This window comes from Triticum urartu, chromosome 5 (genome assembly GCF_003073215.2).
Source record: "Triticum urartu cultivar G1812 chromosome 5, Tu2.1, whole genome shotgun sequence".
NCBI lineage: Eukaryota > Viridiplantae > Streptophyta > Magnoliopsida > Poales > Poaceae > Triticum > Triticum urartu.
Genome location: NC_053026.1, coordinates 572,711,206 through 572,733,630, shown reverse-complemented (window position 1 = coordinate 572,733,630; position 22,425 = coordinate 572,711,206). Strand labels below are relative to the sequence as shown.

The following is a 22,425-nucleotide window of genomic DNA, read 5'->3' as shown; positions in this document are numbered from 1 at the left end:
TTTTTGGAAAGATTGTTCAAGCCATCCGTAGCATGGGAGGGGGAACCCGCAAATAACAGCCCGGACCCAGCCGCACCACTCGACGCCGAACAATCTGACACAATTGGAGGCTCTGCCAATGAAATTACACCTTCAGCCCACGTAATAATGGCGGTTATCGCCCCGTGGACAGAACCATTCCTAGCCTACCTTACTAGGCAGGAACTCCCGGAGGACCAAAACGAGGCCCGCTGCATAGTGCGGCGATCTAAAGCCTATAGAGTCCATGAGGGAGAGCTTTATAAGAAAAGCACTACCGGAGTCCTTCAAAGGTGCATCTCCGAAGAGGAAGGGCGGAACCTTCTGGCTGAAATTCATGCCGGACTCGGTGGTCACCACGCCGCTGCTCGGTCCCTTGTTAGCAAGGCTTTCCGTACAGGCTTTTATTGGCCGACGGCCCGGGCAGACGCTCAGGACCTAGTCCAACGATGCGCTGGTTGCCAACTTTTTGCCAACCAAAGCCATATGCCACCCACCGCACTCCAAACTATACCCATCACCTGGCCTTTTGCGGTCTGGGGGCTTGACATGGTCGGACCCCTTAAAGGTGGGACCGATAGGAAAAAATACTTACTGGTCATGGTGGATAAGTTCACCAAATGGATAGAAGCCAAGCCTGTTAAAACGGCCGAATCCGGACCTGTGATAGACTTCATATCCGGGGTTGTACACCGTTATGGCGTCCCCCACAGCATCATAACCGATAACGGTACAAACTTTACCGCCGACGAGGTAAAACTCTGGTGCAAAAACATGGGCATCAAGCTCGATTATGCTTCCGTCTATCACCCACAAACCAACGGCCAGGTCGAACGTGCAAACGGTCTTATCATGAGCGGCATTAAACCCAGACTGGTGCGGTCCCTCAAGGAATCTAACATGCACTGGGTAGAGGAGCTCGACTCCGTGCTATGGGGGCTGCGGACCACGCCAAATCGCACCACCGGATACACACCATTTTTTATGGTGTACGGCGCAGAAGCAGTTCTGCCCTGCGACATAATTCATGACTCACCTAGAGTGCGCATGTACGAAGAAAGAGAAGCCGAGCTCGATCGGCAGGACAACTTGGAAGCCCTGGAGGAGGAGCGTGACATGGCAAAAGCCCGTTCCGCATTTTATCAACAGCAGGCCCGAAGATATCAAAGCACAGAAGTACGGGCCAAAAATTACAATGTTGGCGAACTAGTTCTATGCCTGCCGGATAAGAAAAAGGACAAACTCATGCCCAAGTGGGAAGGTCCATTCATAATCGACCAAGTCCTGACTGGCGGGGCGTACCGCCTGCGAGATGCGTCGGATAACCGACTCGAGCCGAACCCGTGGAACGCCACCCGTCTCCGAAGATTCTATGCCTAGCGCCGGACTCTGTGTTCGTCTCCTTCCTCTGTCCATTTTTTGCATTTTTCTGTCTTACATTTCTCTCCTTTCCCTCTTTTTTTATAAATCCCTTAAAGGCTTATCTAGTGACACGCCACTCACGCTCACTAAACCTGGGGGCTTCTTTAACAGAAGGTTATTTATACGGGCCTCACGCCCAACACATGTGTCAAACTTCCGCATGTACCTTTTTCTTCACCATTATATGCATCGATATGACTTAAGTTTTGGCCAAGGTGGGTTGCCTGGATCCTGTGCTTACCCCTACGTTCCCGATTGTTCGGCTAGGCGGTAAAGGGAGCACCTCTGCGATTGTTACTGCCGGGTCAGCCGGATGTGTACCTCAGACTGGGTGAAGCCGAAAGCTAGCGTTCTTAAGGGAATATTCGGTCGGTGAGATAAAAGATGATCTTTTTATTCATTATATGCGCCCCCAGATGCTTTTTTCTGCGTCTTTATACGCAGTCCGGACATGCACTTTAGGGCATGCCTCCCAGCGAAAGGAATCCCTAACGGAACTATTCTCTCTGGAAGATGTTTCTTACTAACCATGTAATATAATATAACTAGTTGGGCACTTGTCTGATAAAGCACTAATGACCCCTATGCCTGGTCTCCACGCATACCATGGTTCTTATATAACCTCTATGGTATTCGGACACACTCCGGACCGTCAGGTCCCGAGGTTGAAGCGAAAAGGTCGGCAACGACAAACGATCTACAATCCGGCTAGAAGGCATTACACAGTCAATGTCAAATTACATAGTCATTCTGACTGATTGTATTCCTCTTCTATACCATCTAACAGGCTGTCTAATTTACAGTCCTGCTGGGAATACTTCGCGGCCAACTCTACTTGGCCATATACTAAGCTTACAGGGATCTCCTTCCCGTCAGGCCCCACTGGTCCGACCTCGGCCATGTGGTTTGGGTCAGACTTCGTAAAACGGGTCTTCACCATGGCCCAGGCCTCCCTAGCGCCTTGTCGGCAGGCCGATATCTTCCACAACCGGAAGCGCCGCCGAGCTCCCTTCAGCTTCTCCGCAAGCTCTCCAAGGCCCTCGGGCATGGAGTGGGCAGGCCATAAGGCTTGGGCAACGCTTCGCATCACCTGCCGAATTCGGTCATGCGGTTGCAAGAGTTCAGGAAGAAGGTCACCCGTAGAACCGGGCATCTCCTCTGCAGGACGACCTGTGAGCATACCTACAGACATTACTCTGTTAGTCGACTTCCTCGCCGAACTCTTTTTTCAAAGTTTGTTCAAGCACTTACTAAATATGCCGCGTCGAAGCCGCTGATTCTCCTTCATGGAGTCCGACAGCTGGCCACGAACATCTTTAAGTTCGACGTCCAGCTTGGTGTTGGCATCCTAAAGATCATTCTTCTCTCGCCTCACCTTTGTCAACGTACTCTCACCGGCCTTTAGCCGGCGTAAGAGTTGTTGCTTTTCCGGATCAAGTCCGGCGCCATCTGCAATATGATTTGTCAGATTTGCACCCACACTGCACAATACTAATCTTTCGAAGTGTATCTCACCTGAGGGGGTCTCTTTGGGCTCCCCTGCTGCGTCTAGTGCGGCCTCTAGTTGGGCCTTGCACTTTTCCAGCTCCTGGGACAGTACGGTATTCTTCTCTGTAAGAACCTGCATATTAAATGATCCTTAAATCAGTTGCTCTAACTGTTTCAAGTCTCGGGGGCTACTAGTATATATATATTTGACCAAAATTTTCTTACCCGTATGTCTTTTACATATTGCTCTGTGGCTCTGGCTAAACCATTTTGAGCGGCACGGAGGTACGCATCTCCCGAATTAAAGGCATCTAAAGCCTCTTGGGAGAAACAAGCGTCGCGTAGAACTATCCGGCGACACCTGTGGTTCATGGCACTCTCCACTTCAGAATTTGTGGCAGACAGTCTGTCCGCATCCTCTGTCGGAGGAGCGTCCGGTGCGCGCCTTGTGCTCGCCTCCGCTTCCTGGCCAGACGTTGGAGCCTGGCTGGTGGAGGCGCGATTGGCAACCTCTCGGATGTAGTCCGGCAAGGTCTCTTCGTTCTGAAGATAGCACGAACGTTAATATGCCCTGACAGAATAACACCAGGGAAACAGAGGGTGCGCTATACCTTTGCGCCGGCATCTCAGTCCGGACTACATTCCTTTTTGCCCCACGGGGCCCTGCGGCCCCTCGTTGGCTAGCCGCCGCAGGTTCGGCCTCCCGCCTCGGAAATCTCCCCTGCAAAACACGGTTGTCTTCAGAAACACCGGAATACGTGAGAATGGAATCTCCTCAAGGGAATGAGACTCCGGTTTCTGTCACCTGGGATGCCGGGATTAACCCTGGGTAATCAGCCGTAATGGCTACCAAGGTATTGTCCTTGCTTAGCTGATGGAACACCCCGTCGATAAGCTCCACCGATATGTCCGGATCCTCTTCGGAGTTCGGATCGAGGGACCGTTCTGGGTCCTCGGGCTGTGGAGGGCGGCTGTTTATATCCTTTACCTCCTGTCGCAGTTCCTGCATTGAAGTCGTTAGACTACATATCTAACCGTGGGAGTATAAGACAAACGGGCAAGCGCAATTGTTCACTTACCCAACTTGGAGGATCGTACATAGTAAATCCGGCCCGCGGGTTGACGCGGAGGAATTCCTCCTTTTCTCCCTTGTATAAAGAGGATAAGATCTTTACTAGGGCGGCGGCTTAGGCCGGCCCCTTACGACCGTAACGGGTGGCGTCATCCTCCCCGTTGAAATCCCACATGGGGTGGCCTCTATATTGAAGCGGCTGCACCCCCCGCATAATGCATGCGGCCATGACTCCAATCATGGTTAGTCCGGAATGAGCCAACAGTCTTATCCGGCCCATCAGGTAAAGGACGTCTCTGTCGCTTTCTCTCTGAGAGCTCCGCGGACGCCAGCTCAAGCGTTTCTTCAATGGAGCACTGTTGAACTCAGGGAGACCGACCCGGATAGGGTCCGATAGTGGGACGTCATCTATGTAAAACCATTCCGAAGGCCAGTCCTTGGACGCCTTCTTTGGGGTTCCGGATAGGTATCCGGTCCCGGCGATGCGCCATACTTCGGCTCCGCCCACTTGGTATATAGACCCCTCTTGAGAACGGGGCACCAGGCAGAATAACCTCTTCCACAGCGCGAAATGAGCCTCAACGCCTAAAAATAGCTCGCAAAGGGCGACGAAACCCGCAATATGTAATACGGAGGCGGGCGTGAGATTGTGCAGCTGGAGGCCGTAGAACTCCAGAAGCCCGCGGAGAAATGGATGAATTGGAAATCCCAGTCCCCTTATTAGATAGGGGACGAGGCACACCCGCTCTCCTTTAGAAGGATTGGGGGTGCTCTCCGCTTGCTTTCCGCCATTATAGGTGGCGAGACCGGCTCGGACCGGGACCATGTATGCCTGAGGGAGAAATCCCTTGGCCTGAAGCGACACTAACTTGCTATGCGGGATGGTGCAACTCTCCCAGTCCCCGGGTTTGGGACCGGAGGGGCGGGGGGAGGAGCTGCGACGGCTGGCCATGCTGGAATGGACCTTTGCTGGAAGCGCTCTGATGATAACTCGCGGAGAGGAGAAGATGTGGTTTGGACCTAAATCCCCATCCCATTAAATAGGCGGCTCGTTTATACGGCTAGGGGTGTGGATGTGAAAATGCCCCGGCTTTTTGCATTCGTTTGACGCGTGGAAGACGGCCATTATTGGGCGTGGAAGCCGAGGAGCACTACATTACAAAAATCGGACATTATTCCTACAGGTACACAGGATTTGGAGAAGAACCCGCCTTGCAATGCCGAACAATCTGCGCGCCGGACTCGTCGTCATTGAAGCCTGGTTCGGGGGCTACTGAGGGAGTCCTGGATTAGGGGGTGTTCGGGTAGCCGGACTATACCTTCAGCCGGACTCCTGGACTATGAGGATACAAGATTGAAGACTTCGTACCGTGTCCGGATGGGACTTTCCTTGGCGTGGAAGGCAAGCTTGGCGATGCGGATATTCAAGATCTCCTACCATTGTAACCGACTCTGTGTAACCCTAACCCTATCCGGTGTCTATATAAACCGGAGGGTTGTAGTTCGTAGGACATCAACTCCATATACAACAATCATACCATAGGCTAGCTTCTAGGGTTTAGCCTCCTTGATCTCGTGGTAGATCTACTCTTGTACTACCCATATCATCAATATTAATCAAGCAGGAGTAGGGTATTACCTCCATCGAGAGGGCCCGAACCTGGGTAAAAACATCATGTCCCTTGTCTCCTGTTACCATCCGGCCTTGACGCATAGTTCGGGACCCCCTACCCGAGATCCGCCGGTTTTGACACCGACACCATGTTTGTCCCCGAGGAAAGAGAGATACTACCGAGCCCACTGCAAAGCGATGCCCAGCTAGTCGCTTCGCCAAGAGAGAGCGCACGACGGCGCGAGATCGACAAAGGGAAAATGCTAAGAGCCTCCGCAACCGTGAAATTGGGATCAAACGAAATGGAATATAAATCCTGGCAAGACATCTACAAGGATCTTTTTGTAGCCACAAATCAAACCAGAAACAAATGGACTTGTCGTTGTGACCCTCAAACTTGCCCCCAAGGCGAAAGCAGGCTTGACCGCTTGGGTCCCATTCCAAAACGCGGAGCCACATACACGTTGGATTTGAAAAAGACCCCTTTAGGGGGCTTTCAAAAGGTTTGTCCATAGATCTTGAGCATAACCCATATCAACTTGGAGAGGAGGGCCATGTTCATAAGCTTAGATTTAATGACCCCAATGCATCCATGCTTCTTTAGTCTTCAAAGCTTAGGTCTTGAAGGACTAACACACCAATGATTAGTCGGGCACCACCACAACCATCTTCTATGCTTCCTTTGCCGATGAACAAAGGGATAGCAAATCTGAGCCACCGCTCCTAATCCACCTCACAAGCTTGACGATGGCTCTAGAGGAAGCACCACCGCGACGAAGGACAAGATTGAGGAAAAGAACCCACCACAGCATCACCGCCATAGCCCCACTGACGCCGTCCAGGGCAGCCAATGTGATTCGCCATCCTCGCCGCGTCCAAAAAGGGCCCGGAGCCACCAGCTAATCAACATGGTTTTTCTGTGGCGGAGCCCCTAGTCAAGGTTCATGTTCTCCGTGGTCTCTCATCTTGCATTGCTCCAGTATCATTCCACTTCTTGCAGAGCATGTGGTCTTGTTTATGCACCCGTTGACTGTGTGTGTTCCTGTATCATGCCGTGGGTATTAGGCATGCACGTTGGTGTTCTAGGCAGCTTGTAAAGTCTTGGTATTGTGACACCCTCGACGATACTACACATCTGCTTGTGTCTCTCTTGTTGATGGTAATGATATTTGCTAGCTGGGGTGTTCCTTGTCATTGGCACCCAATTTTCTCTTATTTCTTTTCCCTTTGCTATTTGTATGGTTTTCGGCCGGATTTTTCTCATGAACGAGGTCCATTTGTTTATATTTTTCAATTCAATTTCCTTTATAAACTGGATCAACCAACCAAGAGAATGTCACTCTCTTGGCATGGCGGCTTTGAGTAATATATATTCAGGCGGGGGAACTCCCTCCCGATCTTTGGAAAAAGAAAATCATGTTGATAAAAACATTGAGAAAAATCACGGTCTCTAGCTATTCCCTCCATTTCAAGATAGATGCCATTTTAGCCTCTCAAAATTCTCCGAGAATACATGAACTGTCCTCCTACATTTTTAATACAATTCTTGCGCTACTATGTTGACATTCAAAAGTCACAAAAGGCGCGGAGCTAATCCACTCTTTCTTTACGCTCACACTTTCCAGTCGACTCATCTTGTATCTGCATCCCTTGGTTTTTGAAGCATGTGCGGTGAATCAATGTCCCCGAGATGATAAAACGACGCACGTGAAAATCGAAGGTCAACGTGAGCCTTGCACTTGTACTCTTATTTCTCATGTGCCGAACTTTGAATGGGAGGAAGCATACCTCGTTTCCCTCGTGGTGAGCATCCAATTCTGAAACGGGAGGAAGAACAGCCCATCTCCCTTCAGAAAACGTCATCGACAAACCGTGTCAGCGGTCAACCAGCAGCAATCCATCTCCCCAATCACCCATCACCCTGCTACAGTGATAGTACGAATTTGAACTCGGCACCCTCCAAAGTCCAAACTCCAATCTCTCAAAGTGAAAAGTTCTTAAAGCACACACTTCCTTTTCCTTTCTTCTTTGCACCGAATGGGAGGCACGGAACAGTTGATGGCTAGACCTGTCGTGGGCTAGGACAGGTAACATGGCACTCAATCAGCTAGCTGTGCAACGTCCAGGGAAACTACACAAGGCATCCATGTCCTTTTCTTTCCTGGTGGTTAACTGTTAAACGGTGGCAGCCTGGGCATGGCAACAGTACTGCAGTGGTACGTTAATCACGTGACCTGCTGGCGAGTCCTCGGAAGTTCAGCATGATCGTCCGCGATCAAATTCGTTTTCCCCGTGCTGCTTCCACATTTTTCAACTCGTTGGTGCGTTTTGTCGTGGGTGTCGCGTCAGTTTTGGGTGCAGACACGCACGCGGATCCCCTGTTGTCTTGCCGACTGAACCCATCCAGCTTTCTGTGATTTGACCCTTGCGATATCAAAGAACTCAGAAGCTACCCTCCTCTGTTTTCTCCATCATACAAAGCCCACAAATGAAAACATTTTGCACTTCCATTATCTATGCCGCGCGTATTCATATGAATATTCTTTCGTAAGATTTTCAGTAAAACTTAGTTAAAAAAAGGTTAGGCTGGTTTTGATACGAGACCCGCAACAGCAGCGCATCGACAGCTTGCTCTGCCGGGGGTTGTGGTTGTTCCATGGTTCATAAACCTTGATGCAATTTTTATTACATTTACGATCCTTTGTATTTCTGATAGATTTGAGTCATTTTCACACACACACAATGAAAAAAAAAGACCAAAGCACGGAAGGTGTGGGTCAAATTAGTCATGTCTTTTGAGACAACATTTCTTTTGTGGAGAATGCCTGCCTTTTGAGACATTATCATCAAAGGTTGAAAAACAGGATGCACACTGTGCGTGATGACTGCGGTGGGCCTACACCGGGAGGCAAAGGGTAGCAACTGACAGTTTAAATCCGTTGTTGTACTGCCACACAAGGGTAAAAGCTTTTTCTCTTCATAATCAATCAGCTTTACAAAGAGGGCGATAAACATCACGGAATCAACTGTAGTAATGAGAAGCTACAAAAGGTGGTGAGAGTACCGCTTCTCTTGAAGCCACATGTTTCACAATTCAGCCCCACCCACACACATTACTGCGTTGACCAATCGAATAATGTCAAACCGGCACCTCCGCATGATTTCTTGCAGAGAGCACGCGATGCACAATTCCGAACAAAATCACCGAACAATTTGAAAACCAGGGCACCCAGTGATAAAAATACCACGGCTTTTCTCGAATAAGCTTGAGCATGCGTATCATGTCGGAAATATGAGTAATTTACCAAATGATTTTATTAACAGAAATACTAGATAAAGCATGACCAGAATAATAGTGATAAAACAAGCCATGCGATTTGACAGAGAGAAGGTGAACAACATCTTCATATATGAACTGTAACTAAACATATCTAGAGCAGACAGTATAGCAAGTTGCATATATGAAATAGAGTCTAACATATCTAGGGCAAATACTAGAACAAGGAACTGTAGCAGGACCTCTAATAGAAAGGAGAAGAACACGTACGGGACAGCAGCAGCAGAAGCGCTGGACTTGGGGTCGGTGTCCTCGCCTGCCATGTCGTCGAGGAGGTCGTGGACGTCGGGGAAGAAGTCGTCGTCGGGGAAGTAGTCGTCGGCGACCGGATCGTCCGTGATGAAGCAGCCAGTAGTCGCGCTGAGCGCCCCCAAAAATTTTATCACCCTTCTCCCGTACATGACACAAAAAGTGCGGTTTCGGAGGCCTACTGTCCCGACATGCGGTGCACGCCGCAAGTCGGGATGAGGAAGATAGCAGCAGCTCAGAGATGGAACCGATGGCGAGGGAAGGAGTAGTTCTGGTGCATCTCTCTGGGAGGAGCGACCTCCCTTTTATAGGCGCAAGAGAAGGAGGCGAGAGGGCAGCGACGGGAGGCGAAATGAAGAGACGAAGATGAAGCGAACAGCCAGCAGCCCCGAAGGGCTGCACCGTTCGCATTCGAACTCCACTTTCGCAAAAATCTTTTCAGCTTCCGTGTGACCTTTCATATACCCGTAGTGCGTGGCAAAAATTTAGACATCGGCTCGGCTCATTCCCGCAACCCGCGGCACGTCGTGACGAGGCGTGGCGTGGCGTGGCGTGGCGTGGCGAGGCGGGCGGCGAAGGAGGAGCGCGCGTGGATGTCCCTCTTGTTCTCATGCTCATACAAGTGGGGAAAGAACCTCCTTTATAAAGAGGTCCAACTCCCTCTAAACTAGCAATGTGGGACTAAATTTTAGTTCCACCTCTTGCCTTGCACAAATGGGCTGCGTGGGCCTCTAGGATTTATTAGGAATTTCTGAAACTACTATTGGGCTAGGCCCAAAATAGACAAAATTCCAGCAATCCCCCACCAGATCCCAGAGGCACATAAAATTTGCCTTTGGTTTCAAAACACTGTTTTAAATACCCGTATTGCAGTGGAGACTGTTAAGTTGAACTTTCACCTAGAACTCTATGCTACACTAGTAAGCAATTTGAACAGTGGAGTAGGCCTTGAACTGCAAGTTTTCTATGAATCTAGCTTCACATAAAGCCTTGACCGATACGTGGCTACCGTGGGTCTTCCCCGCGGGTGGAGCTTACGCGTCATACTCCGAGACCTTTCATGAGTTTACTAGAGAGAACCCTACTCTCATAGATTGCGACGTTTGACAATCAGACTCATATAGGTGTATTCTTCAAAAGATGTTCTGCAGGACAATATCTCTGCTTAAATGAGCCACTTAAAACACATTAAGATATACATCAACCTACCATGCAGTTTAGGAGAGTATTGCATCTTCATGGAGTGGTATTGTTAATAGTAAGGATACTCTCTTCTCAGTTGATCAACAACTTGTCTTCCACATCTAATTCATGGGATCTCCGATCACAAAGAATAGGTTACCACTGTGAACAACTCATATTGTGGGTCTCATACCCATCTCTCTCGATGCATTATCTATCACATTATGTGATAGACCCTTAATAAAAGGATCTGCCAGATTTTTAGACGTTTGGATATAATCCAATGCAATAAATCCGGAGTTCTTCATTTTTTTGACAGACTTTAACCTTCTCTGAACGTGTCTTGATGACTTCATGTTATCCTTTGAGCTGGTTACTTTCGTGATCACAGTTTGATTGTCGCAATTCATAAGGATACCCGGTACAGGTTTCTCAATAACCCGCAAGTCATTCAATAGCCGACGAAGCCAATCTGGTTCGACCGTAGCTGTATCTAGTGCTGTGAGGTCTGCTTCCATTGATGACCTCGTTAAGATGGTCCGCTTGCAAGACTTCCAAAAAACAGCATCACCTCCATGAGTGAATACATATCCGCTCGTGACCTTTATCTCATCAGCATCTGAGATCCAGTTTGAGTCAATATACCCTTCAAGCACCTTTGGGTGCCCGGTGTAGTGAATTCCATAATTTGCAGTGCCTTTCAAATAACGCAAAACTCTCGCTAGAGCTTTCCAATGCACATCTCCTAATTTTGAGACAAACCAACTCAGTTTGCTAACAACAAAAGATATGTCAGGTCTTGTAGCACTTGCTAAGTACATAAGCGAGCCAATAATCTGAGAATATTTCAATTGATCTCTAGCAATTCTTTGATTCTTTCAAAGTAACACACTTGCATCATAAGGTGTTGGAGAGGGCTTGCAGTCACTATAGCCAAAGCGACTCAAGATCTTTTCCACATAGTGAGATTGAAGCAATGTAATCCCACCATTATCGTCTCTCAACAACTTGATGTTCAGAATGACATCTGCCACTTCTAAATTCTTCATCTCAAAACAGCGAGATAGAAAATTCTTGACCTCCTTAATAACATTCAGATTTGTTCCGAAAATCAGTATGTCATCAACATACAAGCAAATGATAACTCCCTCGCCCCCACCATGGCGATAGTACACACATTTGTCAGCTTCGTTCACAACAAAGCCAGCAGATGTTAAAGTTCTTTCAAACTTCTCATGCCACTGTTTGGGTGCTTGCTTGAGTCCATACAAAGACTTCAGCAACTTGCACACTTTTCCTTCCTGACCATCTAGTACAAACCCATCTGATTGTTCCATATAAATTTCCTCGTCCAACTCTACATTTAAGAAAGCAGTCTTAACATCCATTTGATGAACGAGAAGACCATGCGAGGTAGCTAGTGAAAGTAGAACTCGAATAGTGGTCAGTCGAGCCACAAGTGAGTAAGTATCAAAGAAGTCTTTACCTTCCTTTTGGGTATAACCCTTAGCCATGAGCCGAGCCTTGTACTTTTCAATAGTATCATCAGGCCTAAGCTTCTTCTTGAATATCCATTTGCATCCTATAGGTTTGCACCCATAAGGACGATTAGTTATCTCCCAAATTTCATTCGCCAAGATGGAATCCATTTCGCTACGAACTGCTTCCTTCCAATAGTCAGCATCTTCAGATGTATAGGCCTATGAAATAGAACTGGGAGTGTCATCTATGAGATACACAAGAAAATCATCACCAAAGGACTTTGCAGTCCTCTGTCTCTTGCTCCTAGTAAGAACTTCATTGTTCTCCTCCACATGACTTTCAAAGTGTTCCATCGAAATGGCAGGTTTGGTAATTGTAACTGGTTCCTGATTCGATGAACTAGGCATCTCCTGATTAGATGAGGTAGCCATATCCTTCATGGGAAAGATGTCTTCAAAGAAAGTCGCATCATTCGACTCCATGATCGTATCGACATGCATGTCGGGTACCTCAGATTTTACAACCAAAAATCTATAGCCAATGTTATGAAAAGCATATCCTAGGAAAACACAATCCACGGTCTTTGGTCCAAGCTTCTGCTTCTTTGGAATTGGAACATTGACTTTCGCCAAACAACCCCATGTTCGTAGATAAGAGAGTTTTTACCTTTTCTTCTCCCATTCCTCGAATGGAGTTATCTCTTTGTTCTTTGTGGGAACTCGGTTTAGGACATGACATGCCGTCAATATCGCCCCCCCCCACCATGCCTTGGAGAGACCCGATGTGTCTAACATGACGTTAACCAAATCAGTTAGAGTACGATTCTTTCTTTTGGCCACCCCATTAGACTGAGGTGAATAGGGAGGCATCCTCTCATGGATTATACCATGTTCCGCACAAAAAGTATCAAATTCATTGGAAAAATACTCTCCACCACGGTCGGACCTAAGCCTCTTGATTTTCCGATCAAGTTGATTTTCCACTTCAGCTTTATAGATCTTGAAAAAGTTCAAAGCCTCATCCTTAGATTTCAGAAGATACACACGGCAATATCTAGTGGAGTCATCAATTAAAGTCATGAAATATTTCTTTCCACCTTTTGTCAAAACACCATTCATTTCACATAGATCTGAATGTATGAGCTCTAGTGGTGCAGGATTTCTCATTTCTGCAGTCGTGTGAGACTTACGAGGTTGCTTAGCTTGCACACAAACTTGACACTTAGATCCCTTGACAGTGGTGAAACTAGGGATTAAGTTCAACTTCGCTAGTCATGACATGCAACCAAAATTAACATGACAGAGACGTGAATGCCACACATTGGATTCACTATTGTTGCAAATATGATGAACAACTTTATTGCAAACGTCTGATAAGGATAAACGAAACAGGCCTCCTAACTCATAGCCTTTACCAACAAAGGTTTCATACTTGGATATTACAAATTTATTCGACTCAAAGACAAGCTTGTAGTCATCTCTACACAGAAGAGATCCACTAACAAGATTTTTATTGACGGATGGGACATAATGCACGTTCTTCAGCCGCACGATCTTCCCCGAAGTAAATTTCAGATCGACCGTGTCAACACCACGAACAGAAGCACTTGAACCGTTGCCCATCAGCACGGTTGAAGTCCCTGCGGTCTGATAAGACGAAAACATGGAAATATCACCGCATACATGCACATTAGCACCCGTGTCAATCAACCAATCAGGAGAATGACATACTGAAAGAATAGTGGGAAATATACCATACCCATCATCCTTCATGTCAGTGTCTCCAATGACAACATTAGCGGTCTTGCCGCCTTTCCCAGGGTGACGCTTGTCATAGCGATTAGGGCAACTAGGAGCCCAATGATCAGGATCTCCACACACATGACAAGCACCTTTCTTCTTGTCATTCTTCTTCTTGAAGTTCGTGTGCTGCACAACCTTGTTCTTCCCATCGAACTTGCCCTTGTTTTTGAACTTGTGGGGCTGGAAGTTCTTCTTCTGTACCAGATTGGCACTAGATCCTCCCTCAATACCTCGATCACGTGTATCCTTTGCTCTCGCCTTTTCTTCCACATCAAGAGCGCCAATGAGATCCGGGACGGAAAACTCCTGTCTCTTATGCTTCAGTAAGGTAGCAAAGTTCCTCCACGAAGGAGGAAGCTTAGTGATGATACCTCCGGCAACAAACTTGTCCGGTAGCATACAACTGAAGTGCTCAAGTTCTCTAGCAAATGACTTCATCTCATGAGCTTGCTCAACCACGGAGCGCTCTTCAGTCATCCTGTAATCATAGAATTGCTCCATGATGTACAACTCAGTGTCAGCATCCGAGACCCCAAACTTGGCCTCGAGTGCATCCCACATATCTTTTCCATTATCAATTGACGCATAAGCATCAACTATGTTCTCACCAAGAACACTCAAGAGAGCAGCCTTAAACAGAGTATCCATTTTCTGAAAAGCTTGTGCCTGTTGAGCATCAAGCTCTTCTTCAGGTTTGCGAGAGTGGCGTCATAGCAACTCATGGTTTGAAACCATAAGACTGCTCTTACACGCCACCTCTTATAGTGGATACCCTCAAACATAGGAGGTCTCATGGAAGCAGCAAAACCACTCGGGGTAAATTGCCTATAATAAGGTTTTTGGATTGTTGGAAATATGAGTAATTTACCAAATGATTTTATTAAAAGAAATACTAGATAAAGCATGACCAGAATAGTAGTGATAAAACAAGCCATGCGATTTGACAGAGAGAAGGTGCACAACATCTTCATATATGAACTGTAACTAAACATATCTAGAGCAGACAGTATAGCAAGTTGCATATATGAAATAGAGTCTAACATATCTAGGGCAAATACTAGAACAAGGAAGTGTAGCAGGACCTCTAATAGAAAGGAGAAGAACACGTACGGGACAACAGCAGCAGAAGCGCTGGACTTGGGGTCGGTGTCCTCGCCTGCCATGTCGTCGAGGAGGTCGTGGACGTCGGGGAAGAAGTCGTCGTCGGGGAAGTAGTCGTCGGCGACCGGATCGTCCGTGATGAAGCAGCCAGTAGTCGCGCTGAGCGCCCCCAAAAATTTTATCACCCTTCTCCCGTACATGACACAAAAAGTGCGGTTTCGGAGGCCTACTGTCCCGACATGCGGTGCACGCCGCAAGTCGGGATGAGGAAGATAGCAGCAGCTCAGAGATGGAACCGATGGCGAGGGAAGGAGTAGTTCTGGTGCATCTCGCAACCCGCGACGCGTCGTGAAGAGGCGTGGCATGGCGAGGCGGGCGGTGGAGGAGGAGCGTGCGTGGACTCTTGTTCTCATGCTCATACAAAGTGGGGAAAGAACCTCCCTTATAAAGAGGTCCAACTCCCTAAACTAGCAATATGGGACTAAACTTTAGTTCCACCTCTTGCCTTGCACAAATGGGCTGCGTGGGCCTCTAGGATTTATTAGGAATTTCTGAAACTGCTATTGGGCTAGGCCCAAAATAGACAAAATTCCAGCATATCATATATTAAAAAAGAAGCGGCAAAGAAGCCGAATACAGAGTCTTTTGGCCATCACAACGCCAATCACAAGAATTAGCATCCACATCCACCAAACACACCCACCCCGCGTACTACAATACTTGCTTCACCTAGGCCAACCTCATGCCGATGGCGATGGGGCAAGCCACAGAGCAACCAAGTTGCGTCACAACCACTGCCGGAGATCTCTACAACAAGACCAAAACTCGAAGCCAACACAGACCAACGTACCCTACCCATTGAGTCAAGAAGAAGTCGGCAAGTGGACGGCAGGGCCTGGGCGGACCTAGAGATGGCGCCATCGATGAAGTCTGATGGCTTTTCACCCTGATGAAGTCTGAAGAGATGCACCGGGTTGCTAAATATAACGCAACACCCAACAAAAAATAGTTTCACATTGCAAAAGTAATCCAGAAATATCGCACGGACCGATCATTGTGTTTTCCTCATGTGGGCCCTTGTGGTTGATACGCAGACGAGGTGGGTCCCAAACTTTGCCGATGAGAGGGTTTTGTTTTTAGATGTTTTGTCTCTTGTTAAGAAATGCAATGTGTCAGTGACTCTCTGAAAATGGAACAAGTTTCTCGCCGCCTAGCCCCCGTCCCGATGATGCCTCTAGCGCTGTTAGAGGGCATGTGGAGGTTTATCTATGATGGATCTCGCGAGACTCGATTGGCATTTTTCTTCGGTGGATGTGTGGATCCACTGGATCCGTGCTTCGTTCGTCTGCGTTCATGTGTCTACAGGTTGGATCCTTTCGATCTACGCTTCTCTTCATGGCGGCTGCTGTTCTGGTGCGTTGGTCCTATGGCAACCATAGCACGGCGACTTTCCGAGTGTCTACTACAATAAGATTTGTACGACTTCAATGCGACTCACTTTAATGCTTGTAGTCGTCGCTAGGTGGTTTACGTATCTGAATGTAATTTTTCTTCTATGAACCCAAATAAAAGACATTCTGCGATTTTATCATGTAATCCCACACGTATCGTTTTGATTTCTTTTTCCAAAATAAAGAGAGCACGAGAGGTGGCAGTCAGAAATTGTCTTCTTTTTGTAAGACCTCAGCATGAAAAGTTGGAAAAATGTGCAGACTGCACTATAATAAAGGAGACGCTCCCTACAAAAAACAAAAGACCCTAATAAGTGCCACGACAAATTCCGCCTTACGTTTTTTGTGGCGTCTTTGGATGACAATTTTAGTTATAAAAACATTAGGATGGTGTTACTTCGTGCCAAGGACGCAAAGGCAGCAACAACGAGCAGGCGACAGTTAAAATTTGACCTTGGTCTGTACTAGTAGGTACTATGGTGCAGGACATAACGTGTCCCACTGTTGTACCGCCCAATGATAAAGCCTTTTTCTTCATAGTCAATCAGCTTTACAGCAGGAGTAACGCAAGAAAATAAATACATGCAACAGAATCCAGTGTACTGCCAGCATCGAGAGACACCACAGCAAGTGCGAGTAGCGGTTCTTAAAGTTACACGCCTCATGAAAACTCTCAGTCCTGACAAAAGCCAATGCCACCCCCACACACACTGTTGCGCTCCTACCAAAGTCCTTCGGCGTTTATCACTTTGAGGATCTCGCGTCAGCTTTCGCGCGGTGACGCGTCCAAGATTTTGCTGGAGGGGTTGAAATACAGACGCGGAACAGAGAAAACTGTATTTTCTTCAGTGTATCTAACGCCATCTCTTCGGCATAGTATCTTCTTAACCAAATTTAATCACCAAATATTCTCAGGCGTGTTTATAGTTTGCATTGACGACCGGACAGATGGCAATGGCAGTGAAGATAAGCTATACTAGATGCGCATCTCAAAGAATATATATGTTTAGATTGAAGAGGAATCACGCCGACCCTGAAATCTTAGTGCCACAAAGCACGTGATCAGTCACTCCACGGTCTCAAACGAAGCCACTGACCAAATCCAACAAAATCCGCAGCACAGGGAGACTCTCTCTGGGGGCTAAACTATTAATAACGCTAATCAAATAAACCCAGCAGCAGCAGCAGCATCACCTTGTCCTAAAGCTAATCAAAGAATCTTTGGCTGCAGGACGCAGGCGAGCCAGAAAAGAATGAGACGCGGTAAAAATAAAATCCCAGAAGCGAGCAACAAGAGAGGGCTTTTGATCCCGACAAGCGGGTGCAGAAAGCAAAACCTGATAAAAAGCGCCGCGCTTTTCTTTCTTTCTTTGTTTATTTGCCACACTGGTACAGTAGTACTGTATGATTTTCTTGCCTATATAATTCTCGCCCTCCTCCTCCCTGCGGCTGCCACACAGGCGGCCGAGCCGAGCCGAGCGAGCAATAATTCGCACCGGCACACAGGAGCGGCAGTAATGGCCGCGTGGTGCCGGTGCCAGTGCCAGTAGCACGCAGGCAGGCAGGGGAGCAGCGCCACTGCACTGGGCACTGGTGACGCTTCGAGCCCACTCGCCACACCCTTCCCTCCCTCCCTCGCTCCCTTCGCCTCCTCAAGCCGGGCTCCCAATCTCGCGAAGCGGCGGCCCTCATTGGCCGGCGGCGGTGCGCGGCCCCGGTCGTTTCCTCCGGCGTCAGGTGCCCGTGATCTGGTAACTCACTTTCCGCCGCGGTTTTGTTTTCTCTTGCCCCTTTATGTGAGATTGCGCAGCTTGCGGCTTTGGGCTTGTGCTGACGGAAATAATTTCCGCGACTGGAGGTTGTTGCAGAGGCGGCGAGGTGAGGTGACGCGGCGGCGCGATGAGGTGGCTCAAGTCGTTGGTTGGGCTGAGGAAGGTGGAGAGGCAGCAGCATCAGCAGCGCCGCAAGGAGGATGGCGACGCCGGCCGAACAGTACGGAGCACCACCTCTACCTACCTACCTACGATTCCGCCTCTGCCTTTTTGTTCTCACCTCTGGGTTCCTTAATTCCATTTGGTCTACTTACTTACTCTGCTTGTATGTGGAAGGATCATAGCAATATTTTGCCCAGTGCTTCGTGAGAATTCATTCTTATCCTACAATAAATCTAATCTATAGGTAGCAATTGGTGCTTCTTTATGCAATGCTTTTGCAAGTTCTTGCATTTGTTGGCTTGTTGCAGATCTGGGTGATATTATTTGAGTCACCCTTTGGTTCTGCACCACTGACAAGATTGAATTTTGGGGACTGGAATTAGTCCAAAAAGAACTCAACTAATCTGTTGCTATGTAAGCACAACAACAACTATAAATTTGGAACAAGAATAGATATCTGTATAGTATTGCTACACCAGTACACCGTCCCTGATTATAAACACATGAGGAGAATATATGTTTCTGCTGCCATTTTTTTGGAATAGAGTGATGCCACATGCTCCTTTGCTGATGTGCTATGAAAATTTGCCTGTTTGCTTACACATTGTGAACTGGGGAAATTGCAGAAAAGGGATGCCGTCGATCAGTTCCACTTCCAGGATCAGCACTCCCAGGATCACGCTAGCCTTGTCGGACCAGAAGAGTTCCCTGATGGAAATGTTCCGTCAGAAGACGATTGCAGCACACCTTCATGCTCAGGACCTGGTTTCAGTACACTTAGCGTGCCACTGCCTCAAACAGAAGAGGAGCTCAAAGAGATCTGGGCTGCCACAATTATTCAGACTGCGTATAGAGCCCTACTGGTATTCACCTTTTTCTCTGTCCATTAGCAGTTAACTTCTTGCTTGCTCTGTACAGTGGGAATAATTACACATGTTTCCTAACTTGTGTATATTGATAAAATGCAAGGGGCCTGAAAATTTCAATGGTTACGTTTTTTAGAGAAATTGGATCTTGTGCTACCTTTTAATTAGTCTTGCTTGATTGCTGATGTGTGGTTAACTAGTAAAGTACTAAAGCTCCAGTCTCCAAAATACGGAGCTCCTGTGTCCAAGCAAACCTGCACCTGCAGGGCTGCATTTGCATGTGTAAGGCAGTATTAGGAGGCTTGCTATCCGTTGTATATTTAAAACCGGACTTTGTGCAGTCAGTAGGGTGTGCTGCACTTGTCTTACCTCACAAATTTCACATGGTTTTCAATTCCAACAACTATAACATACAGAGTGATTAGCATTATGTGATGACTATGCAGTTTCAGTTGAAGTAAGAAAAGCTACAGCTCGATCATCCTGATACTGTGATACATGGTAGAAGTAAAATCTATAATTCCTGGAAATGTTATGTATAGGTTTATGTTCATCGACATCAGTACTACTCCCTCCGTCCGGTAAAGAGTGTACGTTTGGCTTCAGAATTTGTCCACAAAAGAGTGTACTTCTATCTTTCCAATGCACTTTAAAGTAGAAAAAAATTTCTCTCTCATCACACGGTAATCAAGACTAATAACAATCTACACATGGTCTTCTTAATTTCTACATGCACTTAGCTCATTGGGGGTTGGTTAATTAAAGAGGAGAGAGATTGGTGTCTTGCACTTTTCCAATGCATTTTTTACTTGACTCCATAATTTGTCCTAAAATCTCTAGATGTGCACTCTTCACCGGATGAAGGGAGTATGCAACAATGTTTGCTGGACTGTATCTTCGACATCAGTACTGTGCAACAATGTTTGATGGACTGTATGTTCATACGGCTGGCTGTCGAAGTATTAGTGCAAAGCATTGTATCCTACCAACAAGTTTATCTTGGAAACAAAGAAATGTTAGAATGTAATCGAGGAATCTGCCAAGATTGCTCTAATTGTCTATTTTCTTGTAAGGTACTAGTACTACACTAAGTTTAGCTTCATTCCTCTTCAGGCTAGGAGAGCCCGCCGAGCTTTAAAAGGACTGGTTAGGCTTCAAGCCCTTGTAAGGGGTCATATAGTGAGAAAGCAAGCTGCTATAACACTTCGGTGTATGCAAGCTTTGGTCAGGGTACAAGCCCGTGTTAGAGCAAGGCGAGTTCGTGTTTCCTTGGAAAATCAGATGGACGAGCAACAAAATAATGTAGAAGAACAAACCGGCGAGGCACATGTTCGAGAAGCTGAGGTAAGGCACACACCAGTTTGCAAAAATTGTGCTTATAATTTGTAAGACATCCTGTTATATAATTTTTTTTTGTTATGCTGCTTGCCTTATTTGTTGACATCCTTTCGTAAGGTTCCTGTTAGAGTTACATTTTTTAATCAGGAAATAAATGGTGGTGCAGTGCAGTTATTTGGCTTGAGTTGTTAACTTCCATTACCACCTTACTTAAAATGCAGGATGGGTGGTGCGATAGTATAGGGTCTGTGGAAGACATCCAAGCAAAATTGTTGAAGAGGCAGGAAGCAGCAGCCAAGCGTGAGAGAGCCATGGCCTATGCCCTTTCTCACCAGGTAACTTTATCATACGTTTTACCCGAGGACATTACTCAATGGTGGTAACAACATGATGCTTGAACCGTGGATTAGTGAATGCTATATAGTGCACCAAACATATTGCCCTGAACCTAAGTATAGCTTCTGGATGTCTAAGGTCATTTCGGAAGCCTCATGCTCGCTGTTTTTGTGTGATTGGCTGCACCGCACTCTACTATGTTTGCTGTTGCTACACTCCAACTTCCAGGTGTTGCTTTCATGAATAACATAGAAGTTAACCTTCCCTCCAAGCTAGCTACATAATTTTGTTCTTCATGTTTTCCTTGCTATTCTGCTCTTGATTAGCTTTTATCTGTAATTTTACTGCATAGCCAATATTAGGCCACTACTTGAAAAGAAAAAGGGAAAGCATCAGTGCTTCCTTTAGTGTTCCATCTGAAGTTTCTTCTCTCCTTTTGCAGTGGCAAGCAGGTTCAAGGCAACAGGCAGCCATTACAGCTTCTGAACTAGACAGGAACAGCTGGAGCTGGAATTGGCTGGAGAGATGGATGGCTGTCCGCCCGTGGGAGAGTCGGTTCCTGGGCATGTACGCAGCAGATGGAATTGCCATCGATACCGGAGCGCAGCACGCTGAGGGAAATGCAACCAAGGCCCCATACAGGAAACCTGTGAAAAAGCAGGTTTCAGCTCTTCATTCAAATGTGTTGATCCAGAAGGCCCGGCCCTCGAACTCAGAGGGTGGTGGCTCCTCGTCGAACCCGTCTGCCGGTTCGGCGTCAGCTAAACCGAAACGGAAGCTGCCACCGAAAGAAGGTTCTGATGAAGTCTCGTCTCGTCTTTCGGGACTTGGTGCCCGGAGCAGTAGTAATCCTAAGGAGAGGCCTGGACAGTTACAACCACGGGCCAACAAGAGGTTCTCCTTGCCTGGCACTGGTAAGTCCAAACCTTGCATCTGTTACTTCTAGTGATGCAAAGATTTCCTGCTGGTTTCAGTAACTTTTCTTCTTCGGAAAAGGCATCATTTTTTCGATAAATGTCCTTGTCTAGCATAAGTTTTTCTCATGTGTGTGCGCTATAACTACTCAGCAGTTCAGAAATAATCTCCATACTACAAGCTGTTTGTTTCCTTTTTCCCCAGAAAAAAATAAAAGCTGTTTGTTTCCTGTTCCAACTTGTGCCTCGGTTTATTACGGTTGCTTAAAGCTTCCAGATAGACTCACTTGCTACTGAAAATGTGCAGGCACAGAAACTGGCAAACGGCAAGTGAATAAACCTGCAGTGAGCCGATCCCCCAAGGCTACCGAAGACTCTCCAGCGCTGGAAGGGAAGCATCGCCGTGCCGGTTCCGTTGATCTGTTGTTCAAGAGAGTTGAGCTGCAGGCTTGACAAGCCATCTGAAGCCCTATCTACCGTCGTCAAGGTTTGAAGCATGCGACGACGGCCTTAGATTCTGGAAGGTCCATTGGAGCAGTTTGCATTTATTTCTTAGCCATATAGGTATGCAGTCAAATGCTCATCTCATGAGATGAGATCTAGCTAGTGCTTGGATATGTATGTGCTGGTCAGCTGGTGCCTCTAGTCCTGGAGGTTACCATAGCTTGTACTGTTGTATTTGTAGCTAAGAGCAAGTATGGACTCACATTTTCTGGGACTATTTTTTGTACAATAAAAATTCTGAAATGTTATGTTTCAAGGGGTAACCCTGTGTTTTTCACTGGTGTGTGCTCTGTAATCTGTACCTTGCTTTTTTTTTT

The 22,425-nt window shown here is 47.1% G+C and overlaps 1 protein-coding gene across 2 annotated transcripts; it reads left to right on the top strand.

The window, feature by feature from the left end:
* The first annotated feature begins 17,663 nt into the window (after window positions 1–17,663).
* On the top strand, window positions 17,664–22,385 carry LOC125510852 (protein IQ-DOMAIN 5-like). 2 transcript variants are annotated; one of them, XM_048676126.1, is made up of 7 exons: window positions 17,664–17,967; window positions 18,085–18,208; window positions 18,777–19,013; window positions 20,130–20,360; window positions 20,576–20,689; window positions 21,133–21,604; window positions 21,912–22,385. In XM_048676126.1, the coding sequence occupies exons 2-7, from the start codon at window positions 18,116–18,118 to the stop codon at window positions 22,055–22,057; spliced, it is 1,293 nt and encodes a 430-aa protein (XP_048532083.1). In that variant the 5' UTR covers window positions 17,664–17,967; window positions 18,085–18,115; the 3' UTR covers window positions 22,058–22,385. The 2 variants fall into 2 exon arrangements, with proteins under 2 accessions (XP_048532083.1, XP_048532082.1); XM_048676125.1 differs by having other exon boundaries at window positions 18,075–18,208.
* Window positions 22,386–22,425: the final 40 nt, after the last annotated feature.

Bases quoted from the DNA above. Each gene is read 5' to 3' on its own strand.
- LOC125510852 (XM_048676126.1), top strand. From the start codon at position 18,116: ATGAGGTGGCTCAAGTCGTTGGTTGGGCTGAGGAAGGTGGAGAGGCAG. The intron at 20,361-20,575 runs GTAAGGCACACA...CTTAAAATGCAG, and splicing joins CACATGTTCGAGAAGCTGAG to GATGGGTGGTGCGATAGTAT. The intron at 21,605-21,911 runs GTAAGTCCAAAC...GAAAATGTGCAG, and splicing joins GTTCTCCTTGCCTGGCACTG to GCACAGAAACTGGCAAACGG.